This window comes from Equus przewalskii, chromosome 28 (genome assembly GCF_037783145.1).
Source record: "Equus przewalskii isolate Varuska chromosome 28, EquPr2, whole genome shotgun sequence".
Classification (NCBI taxonomy): Eukaryota; Metazoa; Chordata; class Mammalia; order Perissodactyla; family Equidae; genus Equus; species Equus przewalskii.
Window position 1 is genome coordinate 25,823,576 of NC_091858.1, and position 16,879 is coordinate 25,840,454.

Here is a 16,879-nt window from a genome sequence, read left to right on the forward strand (position 1 = left end):
ATTTCATTGTTCCTGTAACATTCTGCTGTTAAAATAATAGGTTCTAGTTTCTGCTAGTGTTTGTCACATTGGTGGAAGGGCTGACCACTCATGGAGTCTGTAGGGACGTTCTGGAGCTCTGAAAAGCTCTATGGCTGTGATGTTGGCAACAGAAATACTGAGACACACAAAGGCCTGAAAACCGTCAGTGTTGGGGTCTCCTTTCCAGTCTTTCAGATCTTTTAGTGACAAGAGACAGATTAGTGCAAGAGGTCTTGAGTGTGTAAACATGTGTGAAAGGGTGAAAAGTGATATGAAGAACTCATAAAGAGGTGCAAGTCATTTGAAACAAAAACATTTCAGAATGCTGGGTTATACCAAATAATCAACTTGCCATGCTAAGTGTTATCATATAATTTTTCTAAGTTGATGCCTGAAATTTCAAATGCGGCAAAAGGCATATTGTGTTCTGTAATGCGGTGGTTGATTACTTCACCATGAAGTGAAAAGTCACATATCAATATAACATTCAGAGCAATTTCATAGCGGTTTTTGCTTTTGTTTTGTTTTTCTATAAACCGTCTGATACTGGCAGAGCTGGCCTTTCAGGTCTATATAGTTGGTGCCAGAGCTGCAGTTCAATCAAGCTGGGTCTCTTTTGAAAGACATGACGTTGGAGAGACTTCTCTAGTCTTTCCTATCTCCCTGATTATATACTAATTATGAATAGTTGTATAGTTGGTTATGAATGCATACACACACACACTTTATTTTCTTGTCATTTTATATCTATGAGCATGATCTCTGGACCAGCTTGCCTGGGGTTGAATCCTAGCTTCATTACTAACTGTGTGACCTTGGGCATGTTATCTAACTTATCTGTGCCTCAGATTCCTTATCTGTAAAGGTGCTAATAATCATATATATTTCATAGGATCTAAGAGGATTACATGAACTAATATATGGAAAATCCTTAGAACAGTGCCTAGCACATAATACATACTCAATAAGCATTAGCTGCTCTTAATATTTGCTTGTGTTCTTTCTCCTCTTACACTGCAATAGTCTTTTGCTTTGTAACTCTACACAACAGAGAAGTGCAATAATTGTAGTTAACTACAGCTTGACTTGCTTTCTGAAAATGTTAATAAGGAAAAACATTATCTAAATCTGGATAGGTTCAAATTTGTATCCTCAGTTCTATTATACTATAACATCCTAAATTATTAAAACAATGCAGACCTTTCTGAAAACATCCACTCTGAATTATTTCTAGAGTAATGATGCTAAAGGAAAATGAATCATGTATGCTTTTTCACAATGTTCCTCATTTTGAGGGGAAAAAACAAGAGATTTCAAGGTGGCTGCTTGAGTAGTAGTGACATTCTTTAGCTACGGCATGAGTTTTCTTGGTGCAAAAATAACAGACTGGTTCAGGTCATAAGCTTTGCCTTTATGGGCGTTGGTTTTATTTGAGTAAGATAGTAATAACAAAATGTCCAAAGTGGAGCTTATATTTGCTATTTCCTGTCTTGAAACAACTCCTTCCTTGAAGATACAGAAATTTCTAAATCAAGCAACATATACCAATGGTTTTAAAAATCTCCATCAAATGAAAGGTCTAATTTTGCACACAACTCTATTGTCTGGAAGAAACATGTGGAGGAGTATGTGGCCCTGGAGAAAACAATTCAGCTCTGGAAATAGTCCCTCCAGAATGGTGGGAGATGAGAATTGGGTAAATTCTCTGCAGAGCAGCCTAGGCTGGCAAATTAGAGCTGGTTCTTAGATCCCAGCCTCTCTTAAATGAAAAGGGGGATCAGTACTGAAAGACCAAAAGGAAAAAAAGTGGGTTTGGAAATGTGTAGTTGACAGACTGGTGGTGGAGAAGCTCCGAGCAGTATGTGCCATGGGCCTGGGATTCAAGGACACCCAATTTAAGCAGAGAGAGTTTTCTGACAGGGTGAGCTGGTACTTGCTCTCCAAATTCCCGAAAAGCCAAAGCACTAGAGAGGCTGGTGCGGTGGTACAAAGAGAGGTGAGTGTTTAGATCAGTAATATAACTCATGTAAAGATGTGAGCCTATGATGACTGAAAACAATTTGCCGCTGGCAGCTGGAGGGCAAGAATTTACAAAAGGCACAGTTTGGGGGAATCTCTGTTCAAAAGGAGGAGCACAACAGCCTTTGAGATTTTCATTTCAGAAAGGTTCAAAATAACACTCAGATTTTGATGGACAGCAGCAAAACCAAAGAAACTGAGATCAAGTTAAGAACCTTTAGTATTCTGTATCTTGCTTCTTGATGCATTCAATCGTCTAGATCATTGATTTTATCAAGCCATCCTCTCTACGGTCTTATGCAATTAGACCCAGATCCGGGGGTAAAGGCAGACTAGATTTGCTCATCCATTTTGTCATAATTCAGCCTTCTTAGATTAGAGAAACATTCACAAGGAAGAAGGTATAGAATAGATATTATCAGCACTTTTACCTTTTTAGTTGGAAATTATGCCACAGCGCTTAGAACCCAGACCATTTGAAGAAGCGTCAATTATATTTATGCTTATTTATTTTTATTTTATTAATTATATTTATATTTATGCGAAAAAGTAGGCTACCTGTTTGCCAGCTACCAAAAGACTGTTTAGATTATCATAAGCAGAACTTTGGAATGTGATATTTCTGTGCCTGCTTGATTTTTAAATATTAAGTCAATAAGAAGTGCTGAACCAATTCTTTACGATTTTGTATCTAAACTTTAAATGATTCAAATTCACAGACCCGTAATTGACACTTTCTTTGATCTTTTAATTGGTAATATAAAATTCACAAAGTTGATTTTCGGTCCTACATGTTTCAGTGCCCCTTGGCTGGTATTAGTTAATTAAAGTTCTTTTATTTTGAAATTTTAAAGAATTGGAACAGGGATAAGCTAAAATTTACTACCCACAAAAAAGATTTGTTAGCAAACTAATATTATAAACATCATAGGGGGAAATATTTAGCATATCTAAGAGAAACTTATTTTTCAAGCATTTCAGAAGCTTCCTCTTATGTAAAAAACTTAATATGTTGATTGAGTAGTGTTTATATCTTTTCATTAAAATGTAGCTAGGGACTTTTATTTGATATAATATCCTGGCAGTTCTTATTAAATTTGGCATGACAGAATACTTTGAATTTTAAAATAATAAAGACTATGTGTTTTTATATTTATTTTGTTATTCAATATTTTTACTAATTATTTCCATTAGTCCAATTAATGAGGCTGTTGATAGTATGTGAAACTTGGTACGAGGACAAGAAGCATGCAGTTTTATTTTTTACTTAATCATTAACAGCTGACTGCAGTGTTCATTTTTATAGGCTTAGACACATTTTTCAATTTCTTTTTCTTCCAATCACCTATTCCTAAGCCTCTCATTACTTTTATGCTAGCCAGGAAAGTGGGGATAAGGAGGAAGCCAGGCAGATCCTATCAGCCAGTAAAAGAGAGATGACATAGGTAGGCAAAAAGGAAGAGTCACCTGAAAAGAATTTTAATTTTTTAAGCTAAATGAGGAAGTTTCAATGAGCTGAAACATTTTGCTTTTGTTAAGTCAGTTTTGATTAATTAGTTATTAAGCTAACGGAATCTCTATTTTTGTCAATGATTTTGTCATCTGTTTGATGACCTGGGGTCAAAAACCTTGGATGTTTTCTACATCTTCCTCTTCCTTATCAGCCGTGTACAGTGTGTCCATTCTCTGCCCTCCTTTATTTTATTGGTCGATTTCCTTCATTGCTAGCCATCCTATTTTAGGTACCTAGTGTGGGGGATCAGAATTGGCCACCCCAAAATATGTCTCTTTGCCTTGATTGTTTTTAAGAACAAAAGACGCAAGAAATTTTGACCTTCCCTCCAACTGCCTGAAATAATTTAAGATAGAAGGCCTGTTCCAGGAAGGAGCTAATACCACGGTAATACCATAAGCTAATATCATAATACACATGTAGCGCAATGTAAAATGTGTCTCTCGGGTCACATTGTCTATAGACAGCCCAGCAAACACCTGTTTAACAAATATTTGCATTTCCATCTCCATGTAAGCTGCCTTCCTCCCCTCAGAAGTCTTTAACATCCTCCTTTGTCTTTAGCTGAAGATGGTATTTAAGGCAGCAGCTTTGGCCATTGTGGAGAGTTAGTTTTCCTTGGTTTCTCCCATGTACACATGTTATTAAACTTCGATTTTCTCCTGTTATGCTGTCTCATTTCAATGTAATTTAATCCTTCTCATCCAGAAGGACCTAGAAAGTAGAGGAATTGTCTTCCTCCCCTACACTACCATCTCATGGTTTCATGTAACATCTTTCTAACTAATCTTCAAGTCACACTGAACACTGATACCAGATTAATCTTCCTAAAAGGCCACTTTGAGTATACCATGATCTTGTTCAAGATCAGAAAACGGTTCCTCACTGTCTCTGTTGTCCTACAGGATAGAAGAGTAACTCCTTAGAGCATTCAAGGTCCTAAGCAATCCGACCCCAATCTGCCTTTCTCCCTGTATCTCTCCTTTTTACCAACATGAATCCCCTGCTCCACGTTCAGGTGGCTCTGATTCCTCTCAGAACCTGTCTTGCTTATCTCCTTCGCAGACCCCAGTAACTTGACTTGCTCTATATTCTTTCTTCATGACTGTCCTTCTCTTTCTTCTTCTTGTTCTGTTTAAGCAGACTTCATTTTTAGACCTAGGTCAAATATCACCCCTTCCGTGAAACTTTTCCTTACCACACTCCCTAGTCTCTTCCTCCACAGAATTACTCTCATGGTATAAGCCATGGATATGATTAAACATCAAAGAATGATATGGATAATGCTATTTAGTTGGTTACATATATATCTTATCTCCCCTACTGGACTGTGAGCTCTGAGAGCACGGACTTTGCCTTATACTACTGTTTGTCAACGTGCCTAGCACATGGTAAGTGATCAGTTAACATTGATTTAATAAAGAGGAATACCAATATAAAACCCAAACAGTGTATTTTACATGCATGGTGCATAAAGAAAATAAAGGAGTCCAAACTTAGCCAGAATAATGTACAGAGGAGAAAGGTTAAGGAGGATCATGAGAGAGGGGTTATAATGAGTATCAGTGCCAAACACCATGAGTTAGCACATAATGAGTACACATTATAAAATATTGTTAATAATAATATAGCTCTAATTTCACAGATTTTTTTTTCCCAGTGAAACAGATTATAGCTCCAAGTAATTTGTGAAATGATTGTAAAATAAATCTAGCTTTTTGCATACCCAGGGAATTATCTCATGGAAACCTAGCCATTTGGACACATAACTGGCTGCGTGGAGTAGTGGAAAGAACACACCTTTTACAGTGGTTCAAATCTCTGCTCCCTGTTTCTTAGTTATGCATCTTGGGGCAGATATGTAACCTCCTTGAGCCTCAATGACCTCATCTGGAACCCTGAAGGACTGTTGTGTGCATCTGCAATAACATATATAAAATATCTGGCACCCTGCCTGGCATGTAATAGGCTAGCTTGTTAAAAGGCATCTGCTCTGCTAGTTTTTCCTGTCTTGCCTCCAGCATTTTCACGTTTAGTTGGTGTATACATCTGTTTGTCTTTCCTCTTTTCTCCACAGTTACCAAGAGGGCAAGGCCAGAAAAATTTTGGTGTTTTGCTGTGGTTTCTAATAGTAGAGCTTTGCATGCTCAATAGTCCAGAGAAATATAGTGTTAATCTTAGCACGTGACTGAGCTATTAGCTGATAGTACAAGATCAACAGGGGATCTCAGGAAAATATACCTGGTCATATTGACAGGCAACAGCCATACATCTTTCAGCAGAACTTTGCTTTTTATTTCCTAGTTGTTAATCTCCACACAACGGTTTAAATGGGTTACATTGATTTATTCATCTCAAGGATGTCATACAAAATATCACTAGTTTTTCCATCTGTTATCATTTCATTAGATATTTTAATGGCCAAACTAGATCTAGCATGTCCAGTATGTCTTGTTTTTTACTAGCTTTACTTTAAAACGTATTGTTTTTTCCCCTTTCTTGCTGTCCCGAGGAAAAATTTTCAGTCAAAAGTATCCATATAAAAGCTTTTCCTGTATCTTCCCCAGTTAAGTGTACACAGCAAATAGAAAAGGAAAAACTTTTCAATCTATATATTTGCTTCAACTGCATTCATCCTTAGCTCTGAGGAAAGTCTTTTCCTCCATAATAATATCAATGAAAACATTACTTCTTACAACTCAAATCTGGTAACTCTCTCAACTTAGGAAAACACAGCAGTGATGAATTTACTGGGAAGTTAATAAACCTTAAGCTTTAGGGCCCCTCACTTGTATGGGTTCTAGCCAAGCCCAGTGAGGGCCCCAGCAATATGTTCACACAGTGTTACATTTTAAAAAATTTGCCAAAGTAAAATTTTTTAGATTCTTTTCCTTAAACAGAGGCCCCCAAAGTGAATAAGCTTTGGGCCCAATAAACCAGGATCTGCCCTGGCTATTGGTCAAACTAAACTTTCTTTAAACTCTACTGTGCTTCAAATTTTGTTTTGTTCACCATGGCTTAGATTGTGCAAGTCTAACTGATGTTTAGAAAATTAACTACTACTAACCTGAATGATTACACAGGTGCCCTCTACCATATCATACATTTGAAGAATTTTTTGTTAGAGATGTTCACTATAATAATATAATAATTTTTTCCAATGAAATTTACTTTATTAACCAACTTGAAAATATTTTTCAAATTATATTGTATATATATGGCGTAATATACATTGCAATATATTATATAATAATCGTGCATTTAAGCAGTTTTAATTCCTTAGATGTTCTGTGATACTGCATTTCCCCTCTCATGATGAAATATTCTTAGAAAACAGTGTCAGAGAGTCACAGTGAAATGTAAAAAGGACATTTGAAAATACACAACAACCTTTAAGCAAGATGCTTACCTATGTCTAAAATCTTTATTTCTTGGTGGAAGCAGATAAAAAAGGTGAAAAGAAAGCAGAGTTAGAAAAGGTTTCTAAATATAATGAGTTGAAGACTGAGATTTTAATTATTTGTATGGAAATTGCCCACTTAAGCAGAAATAACACTGGAAATGAATTTTTTAGGCCATGGCTTATCAAATAATTTACCAAATAGGATGATTTCGATAATCACACACAAATGAACAAGGCAAAGACAACAATTTGTTACTTTATTGTCATTATTGTTACTGGGTTAACCCAACTTGAAGATCCAATATTCTACTTGAAAGTTATAGTTTTAGTTCATTTACTGTTATGCCCTGATATCGTAGGAACATATTTCATGCCTTACTTTCAATCACTGTGAGATAAAAGAGCAATAACCTATATCACAAGGTTATTCTAAAGACGACTAAAGGGATTTAAAAATCATAGTTCGATCCTATCGAAGCCTAGAAAATTCACTGGAATCAGTGAGACAGTTTATATATGAGGTAACTTTACAATCTTTTGTACATTTATGCCACAATATATATGTCTTCTGCTTTTCTTAACTTTAACCAACAATCTAACTTCTTTCTAGGGAGAATTTTAAACATTGGGAAGATATATTTAAATAAATAAATTAGTACATTAGATTCAGCATTTTTTTTTATAAAGGCATGTGTAGCTTTGATTAAAATCCCAAATTAAGGAAAGACATACCTTAGTTCTAAAACACTTGTTACGTTTCCAGAAGGGAATATCCGCCGAACATAGTTGAAATCCCCTACATATAGACTGCCATCGATCCCACAAGCTAATGCAACTGGGGCCAACAGTTTATTACCATCAGCTTGACCATTGCAACTTGGGCACGAGATGCTGCGCCTTCGTCCGTTGCCCATGATGCTACTGACGACGGGAGGCTGTTGCGAGATGAACTGGTTTTCCCCATTCCCCTTGTACAGTATACCTAGAAGAAATAAGATGCATTTTTCTCATGATAAAAAGAGTAAAGATGAAAAGTAAACACGTTCACTAGAGAGCTAACTACAATTCAGTGTCTTTTCGATTTGGATTGGGAAAGCTTTTATTTAAAGTTCTCTTGGAAAGAACTCCGTTCAATTACCTAGTATAAAGGATTATATGACAAAACATACAGGATATATATAAAAAAATGCTGTCCATTCTGGATTTAAAGAATGTCTGGTGAAAGAAGCAAAGATGAACAAGAAAAATTAAAAACCCCAGTACTCAATGTCAGTGATTCTCAAACTTGGTTCCATATTGGAACTGAATGGGGAGCTGTAAAAAATATTGAAGCTTTGAATTCACCCTGAGAGATTCTGATTTAATTGGTCTGGGGTGCAGACTTGGCACTGAGATTTTAAAAAACTCTCCAGGGGCCGGCCCCGTGGCAGTGTAGTTGTTAAGTTTGAGTGCTCCGCTTTAGTGGCCTGGGGTTTGTTGGTTCAAATCCTGGGCGTGGACCTACACACTGCTTATCAAGCCATGCTGTGGCAGGGGTCCCACATACAAAATAGAGGAGGATGGGCATGGATGTTAGCTCAGGGCTAATCTTCCTCAAACAAAACAAAACAAAACAAACTCTCCAGATGATCCCTATGTGCAACCAAATTTGAGAATTAGGCTCTACATAACGTTCTTTAGGGAAGAACAAGTTTGCCTAATTGTTAAATGATGTTAAAATACTATATATTAATCCAATTCATAAAAATGTGCATCGTAAATATGTATTTCTTCCTTATGAGTTTATCATTGATTTTAAAAAGTTAAAAATACTTCATGGAAAACAAAGTTAGAAAATATATATCAAACTTCCATTATACTACTATACTGTCAAAGAATATTCTCCTTGCTTATATTCTTGTTTGCTATAAGAATGCATATATCCACAGTTATGCAAAAATTCAAACTTTACAAAATTGTTGTGGAAGGGCAACTTATTATTTCAAGTGTACTCTGCTTTAAGGTATGAGAGTGCCAATAATTTTAAGAAGACAAAATGCCACTGCTCCATTACGATCTTCAATGAAAACCTGAGAAAAAAATTCCAAATGAATATTAAGTATTTTCATGGTTAGAAACTATATTTGAGTTGAGATTCTAAATTCATTCATTTACGATTATTACATATAGATCAATGGTTTCATTTGGTCTGATGTACACTGGGTGGTCAGCTGTTATTGTCCCATACGTATTTTGTGACACTTCTCAATGTGTTATTATCTGTATAAACTACCTGCTGTGTTGACTTTAGAGCTGTACATGTTATTCTCATTGAATGTTCTATGTTTTAAAGTGTTCTCCAAACCAGCCAATGCTTACACTTTTTAGCAAATATACTGTTAAAAAAATCAATCCCATGAAAGTACAAACAGGAAACTTGAGACAGTATTTCTTTCTCCCACTTTGGGATAATTTTCAAGTGAAGAAGAGATCAGAATAACTATGTTCCCCTTACAGCTCAGCACACTTCAGACGAATTCTGTGATTACTCTCTTAATGCTTTGCTATTTGGGTGATGTAACAATCATAGCAAATTTACAAAGGGAAGTCAGGAAAGATCAAAACAGGTTTATTCAAATTTAAGGAAAAATACTCCAAATATGGCTGGATCGTAACAACGGATGAAATGCATTTTGCCTTGAATATTCAAAGAATACATTAATGATATCTAAGATCCTTCTTTCTATGATTGCATTAGTGGACAATTACTGAACTATAATTTCCTAGAAGAGCCGGTTCTGTAATTTTCATCAGAAGAATCCTACAAGCCAGCCTACTGCTCTATTGCCCCTGATTGATTCGGTCATGACTTTGAACGATTGGTCCTCCATGATTCTCCCCCATTATGACGTCAGAGGGGAATGATGAACATTAGAGTATTTATTTCCATGTTTCAGGGTGCCTGCACAAACACCTGTCGCTGTCTACATTTTTGCCTTCTCTCCTTCCTTAATACATTTTCATAGCTTGTCCACCTTGTCATGATTACAAATCACTCTGCTTATTCAATTAGACACATGTCACTTCGAAAAGGCACTACTTGTCAAACTGTTCTTGGATAAAATCTGAAATCACAATCAGTTCACTCTGTGAATTAGGTTACCTCATATTTTAAATAACATGTTATTTAAAAATATTAAAATAACATATATTTTATAAAATAACATATTTTGGAGGACAGAATCTTGGGTAGTCTAGTTTTTACATCTGACCTGATATTTTAATAAAAGCTAACTCTATGTACTATTCTGGTAGAGTGTGTGTATATGTGTGTATTTTTATTATATATACAGACACAGAATATCTACAAGTTTCTCAATCTACCCACTTACTATCCTGAGTATTGGGTATCCTAACAGTGTTGAATTACAGAGGTACGGGCTTTCCTGGAGCTCTTAGCGTGTAGTCTCCCTACTGGTTCATAATCTGCTGGGTGAAATCCTGGAGCAAACTATTATTCTCGTAATAACTAACATGCAGCTAGAGAGGTTCCCCCAGTTTTGTTTGTAAATAACTTCTGAAGGAATATATAGCGATATGTCAAACTGTGGGAAATACAATTTCAAATAATTTAATCAAGACCAGTTCCTAGGATGGCCGGCACATGGCTTTGCATTTTGAAAGACCACAATGAAGCCTCGTGTTACTAACATAACAGACTGAAACTAGCACTGCCCAGACACCGCTGATGATTAGGGATAACATACGGAGCATCCTCCTTGGTTGGGAGTCCCACTTTTCCAAAGTATGTGCCGCATGTGGCACTAGTCATCAGCTCTGCCCCCAATCTTCAGCGATGCAAAATGAACTACAACCTGATGTCCAGGGCACACTTGGAAATGGAGCAGAGTTTAGTACTGCCCCAAATAGGAAAGGTGGAAAGGGTCTTTCTGTTTTGTTTTTTTCTTACTATTGATTTGTTCTGTACTATTCTCTTCCGGAAGTAACGTACCAACCAGCATTTTCAAGCCTTGGCTTGGAAATTTCCTTACATTTAGTGTATTTGCAGGTTTAACATGTATCCTCTCCAACAAAAAATTTAAAAAAAGAAAAGAATATCAAAGCAACATTAATCTGAAAAATGACCACTAATCATAGTTAAACATTTAGTTGTACTGCATGCTCAATTCAACATTCTGAATCGTCAAAAACTTCTGCAAAGTCAAAAGCCAGATTATTTTGCCAAAAATGTGAAGTCTCCTCTGGATATTTGTAAAAGGAGAGTAGAGTTACTAGCATGATGTGGTTTAGGATAGGAGGCTAGAGTGCGTTACCTTCAGGTTCAGCTTTTCTAGCTAAGTACCTATAAATTATCTGAGATGGAGCCAGCATATGGGCCAAATGTAAAGACAATAGAATTTGTTTAACATAAATAATATTCTTTATGAGATTAAGCTGGTCACATTTTGCAAGTAATTTATCTCTTTTGGTTTGTGATGCCTGAAATAAGTTTTTTCAGAGCATATTCACTTATATTATAAAAGCTACTACAAGTTATACCCTTGATTCTTGCTTTTTTCTCATTTTTTCTTTCTTGCTTTATTCATTTTTTCCTAATATTTACAAAGTCAACCCAATCTGAGTGGGAGAATACTTATTTTCTCAAATACACAGTCTAACAAGAACTGAAAAAAAAATCTAGACCTTCAGAATAGACTATCTAAGGATTAAATCTATTAGGAATATTTTGGTAGTCGCAAGGATTTTTATTTTTTCTTGACTTTTTAAAAAATCCTGGGTCAGCCTGGTGACGCAGTGGTTAAGTTCCCACGTTCCGCTTTGGCGGCCAGGGGTTTGTGGGTTCGGATCCCGGGTGCAGACCTAGCACTGCTTGTCAAGCCATGCTGTGGCAGGCGTCCCACATACAAAGTAGAGGAAGATGGGCACGGATGTTAGCTCAGGGCCAGTCTTCCTCACCAAAAAGATGAGGATTGGCAGCAGTTAGCTCAGGGCTAATCTTCCAAAAAAGATACCCCTCCCTCCCTTTTTGATAAATCTTCCTAAAGTTTTTGGGGTCAATTCACTGACTTACTGTAGAATTAGACATCCCTGGATGAATCTGTGGCAAACACTCCCACATAGAGTCCTTTCAATGCTGCACCAAAGTCAGTCCCTTACATTCTAATGGTGAAACTATTTTGGAGATGGATATACAAAAACAGTTCATGAGAAGAATATTATGTAGTTCCACGTGAAGCTTTTATAGTTTTAAAAAATATATCTTTATTTTTTTCTTCTGATTCTAATCCTACACCATGCATAGGATAAAACGTTGCTGCAATCTAATCAGTTTGAAGGTGAACAATATTAACTGCCTGTGAACAAGGTCTTACCATTCTGAACATCCAACACATGATGTTTATCTAACGTCCAACCACCCATGTTGGAAGCATCTAATTCATAGCCTTGTAAAATGGCGGTCCTCTTTTCCCACAGCGTCAGGTCCAAACACGACTCATACTCGTATCCGACTGACACTGGAATCAAAACAAGTCACAGTTCATCTTCTCAACTACAGGCAGAAATGCAATTTATTTTATTATTTTGATAAAACTGCTTTTTCCACAATTGTGTTCCGAGACTATATTTCCACTTATTTATGAGCAGAGTTTATTTTTTTATATGAGAAGATTTGATCATATAAAAGGTGGTTTTCTAAAAAAATGATCTCCAAACATTATTTTTGTACTGATTTAATAGAAAACTAGTATTTTTTCCCACATCACTCTTTTACAAGGGGTTCACAGCACAAAATGAAGTTCACACTGGGCAACTGGTTAAGTAATTAGATCGATCAACCAGCCCCAAATGGTGACCAGATGGTAACAACTAAAAATGATATTTGCTCCCTGAATAGCTAGAGCTGTTTAGTTTCCAAGGGTTTTAAGTGCTGGAAAATATTTACAGTAAGTAAGGTCCAATAGAGCAAAAAAGATGGCCAGATTATGACATTATATTCACATGGTACTATCAAGAATGAACAGTAAAATTAGCAGTAAATTAATATGAACAAATGACAAATGAAAAGCTTCAGAGTTCACAATGAAACATGGATTTGAAAATTTAGAATAAAGTGAAGGGAGAAGGGACAATTGTCTGATTGATTTGAATTAATTCAAGTCCAAATTATATATTAATTTCAGAATAAAACGTTTATCATATTTTCAGGTAAAAGCTACCAGAACAACATACATGTTATCCTTTAGTTTTTGATGTTCTGAGCCTGAGCTTGAAGCTGTACTTTACGTATCTCACAAGTCAAACTTTGTATTGTCCAGTCGTTCAGAGAAACAACTGGTTTGACTGATGTTTTAAGACTATCCTTCTACTGAATTGACTGAACTGAATTGAATTGAATGGATTGAACTGAATTCAGTCAAAGGAGCTGACATAATTTTTGGACACAGATGTTGTCTGATATCCTGTTAAATATCATTATAAGTTGAACTTACACTTGTTGTTAGATACAGAAAACATAAAAAAGAATAAGGAAGCCAAGGAGATACTGTTATAAAGAAAAGAAGAAAAAGAAAAAAGGGACACAATAAGAAAAAACAAAACCACGGAAAAAAGGATATGACGACCTGAACTCTCATTCAGAACATTCTTCTAAGACACAATTTCAACCAGAAAAATGGACCCTTTCTCCTTTTGTCAGAGGGAACACATTCCTTTTTCCCATGGCAGATCTAAACCAACCCGCTTACTCCTTACCTACAACAACCTTACTGCCTTCCTATCTGTTCATCCATTGATTTCCATGTGTTACAATTAATTTTATGTTAGTTCTGACTTCAGGACAATTTTTTTTTGATGCAGAATATATTTATATGGAACTTACCCACAGCTTCAGACAGACCATAGACCTTCTGATTATATGCATCTGTTTTATCCCATATAAAAGTATAGGCCAAGTTTGGTGAGGCAGGAAACCACTTTTGAAAGAGTCTTCCCACTACAGCTACCATAAGATGAACCTTCATTAAATTAAATGGTATAACGGACTGGGTCATGGTGATCTTGAGAACTGACTTATATCCTGCAGCTCTGGAGCTCAAGTAGGACAGTTTGAGATCTGTTCCAGGAATTGTGGTTTCTTCATGGAGTACCTAGGTTTGAATAAAGCAGAAGGTATGACTACCAGCTACGATATATTTAAAAGAAGCTAGTAGAGCAAATAAACCAAGACACCAAAGAATCACTATTCACAAATATGCAGTTGAACTATCTCATTCAATAATTAAAAAGAACTCTGCTGCCAGCCCAATTTTATTCCTCCTAAAAGCTTCATGTCATTTATTCTGAGTTAATCACACCTCGGTCGCTACTCCTCACACAGGAAACAGTGTGACTGCTCCATCAGGCTGACATGCACTGACTTGTTGGCTTAGAGTCACAGTGGATTCTCACTAACCCATCTTTCACCCCAGCCGCCCTGGAGAATTAGAGCAGACATCTGTAAGATGGTTAGCTCAGAACAGGGATGTGGTCTAGGCCAAAGATCTGGCCTACGCCAGCTGGCTCGTTTGGGGATTAAACCTATGCCCATGGCCTCGTCAGCTGACTGGTCACATCCTATAACGACAGGAATGATAACAAAAAAGACCAACACATTTGGATTAAATTGTAGCAAATTCCATTTCCATGTTGAAAGGTAATAGAACAATAGCCTATTTTCATAATTAGTTCAACATTGAGCTAGGGCTCACCACTGATTTCTGATATGATGGTAAATGAACTAATATGTTAAAGCTGTGTAAATTTCCCCCCAGAAAACAATTAGTGTATTATCGAACGCACACAAAATACATATATACTGAATTCAATATATACTTTTTGAATTAAAAGTTAATATAATTACCTGCATAAGAATGATCTCCTTTAGAAATTTGTAAAAATCATATTCTTAACTCTACAGTTTATCCATCAGTGTGACTAGCTCAATGAATTTATACTGACATAGGCAGAATACATTACGCCAAAACATTATTTTAATCATTTTGAAAAGTATATTTTATGTGGTATACAAAGTCTTTCTGAACAGTTCAGATTCAACTTACTAATACCTCTATTAGTGTGCTTAATAATAATAGCTCTTCATCAGCTTATTAAATACATTTTAAAGTGCAAGGCTATCCATGTTCAAGAACCTGCATCAAGAACTCATACTTTCTCTACTAAGAATTAAATAGCATCCTCAAAGGATTCCTCATCGTTGCCATATTAAGATTCATTATTCATACATAAAGGACTACATTTTTGTGTTAGAAAAATCTGTGAATAGTGATTCAATGTTCAGTCGTGTTTCCCCTCCCCCTCAACTCCTCTCCCATAAAACCGTTAGCAATGATGTATACCTGTCATCTCCAAATTCTAGTGAGTAGAATCCTTGATACTGAGGGCATAGCTGTCAGTTTCAATATAAACAATCACACAGTTGGAAGCAGCACAAAATAATGAACTAAGCAAATGTCCATGCTGGCATGGTGAGTCAGTGTTGCCATGAAGAGGGACGTGATGCAATGTAATAGATTAAGAAGGCATTGCTATGCTATAGCAGATTTACCAATTTATTACAGTTGGGGTTTTGCTTAACAAACACATCGAACAAATTCAACCGCAAACTGTCTAAGCGAAATAGTTTATAAACAGACAGAAACTTTTTAGAGCTCCATTGACTCAGGGAAACCATTACATTTAAGGTTGACAGTACTTCTGGAGGAGTGTAGGGTGAAAATCTAAACAGAACTCGCTGTTCTCCCACCATTGAGGTGAAATGGGTTAGTTTGAAAAATAGATCCTGTGACTCCTGAATGGCCCTGAAAATATAAGTGACGGAACCCTAAAGCATGGAATTTATTTCCTCTTAATTTATTTTCAAAATAATTTCTCATAAATTTGATAGGTTTTCTATATGTAAGGCAGTCTTTCACTAATATATATTTCCTAAGACCTTGTAGGAGGTGCTTCTCTATTTCAAAATATCAAGTGTTATTCCTAATTTTAATAACTGGTTATATTGTCTTTGTCATCAGTAACCCACTTCCATGGAACAAATATCTGTAATTTAGTTCATTAACGTATGCATCTCTCCTACGTAACTTAACTTGACCATGTTATTTTGCATTGGTGGGAAGAGTAAATCCAGCCAGAGTGGAAAAATAAACCATTAAGCCTATTTTCTTGCCAGCTGCATGATCTGCAAGCCCCATTCTCGACCCCATTAAGCCTCCAGTTAGAAACTATGTCCTGCCAACTCTACCTTCCAAATCTCTGTCTCATCTGTTCCCTCTTCTCCATTTCCACCCCCATTGTGATGGCTGGGTCCTCTCCATCTGAGCGTTGGATAAGTATGGAAATAAAGTGAGCACTAGTCTGTTCAGTGATCTCTTTGTCTCCTTCAATCAACTACGCATTTTGTTACTTGAGTTAGCTTTTGAGAAATGCTGAAAAAAGTCATTGGTCCCCTGGTTCCATATTGCCTAAAGAATTCAAGGTCTCCATTGTATGGTATTTCAGGGCCATTCATAATCTGGCCCCACTCTTTCCCCTTATATGCCCTAGATTTAAATCCTTCACCAGTTTTTATACAACATCATGTGCTTTTACCATCATGCTGCTGCTCACACATCTTCAATCTGAAACATCCTTTCAACCCTTTCTAAGGTCAACCTTCTCAGTGATGCTTTCTTTGGTTTTCCTAGGAATTGACCTCTCTTTTGAACTTCCACAGTTCTTCAACCAAATCTTGATCACATTCAGTAGGGCAGGATCCAAGTCTTATTATTCTTTTTACCCTAGTAGAGTACCTTGTACATAATAGGCTCTCAGGGAATTTTTACTAAATGTTTTATGACCAAATGATGGAATGAAAAAAAAAAATC

The 16,879-nt window shown here is 36.3% G+C and overlaps 1 protein-coding gene across 17 annotated transcripts in view; it reads right to left on the minus strand.

The window, feature by feature from the left end:
• Window positions 1–16,879, minus strand: part of TENM3 (teneurin transmembrane protein 3) — a 2,420,957-nt gene that overhangs the window by 43,628 nt on the left and 2,360,450 nt on the right. For 11 of the 17 annotated variants that reach the window (XM_070598205.1, XM_070598209.1, XM_070598207.1 and 8 more), the window contains 4 exons: window positions 13,837–14,104; window positions 12,329–12,472; window positions 7,689–7,938; window positions 6,963–6,983 (listed from right to left, as the gene is read on the minus strand). In XM_070598205.1, coding sequence (XP_070454306.1) covers window positions 6,963–6,983; window positions 7,689–7,938; window positions 12,329–12,472; window positions 13,837–14,104 — 683 coding nt within the window. The remainder of the gene's footprint in view (window positions 1–6,962; window positions 6,984–7,688; window positions 7,939–12,328; window positions 12,473–13,836; window positions 14,105–16,879) is intronic. The other 6 variants (XM_070598211.1, XM_070598210.1, XM_070598221.1 and 3 more) reach the window with 1 other exon arrangement.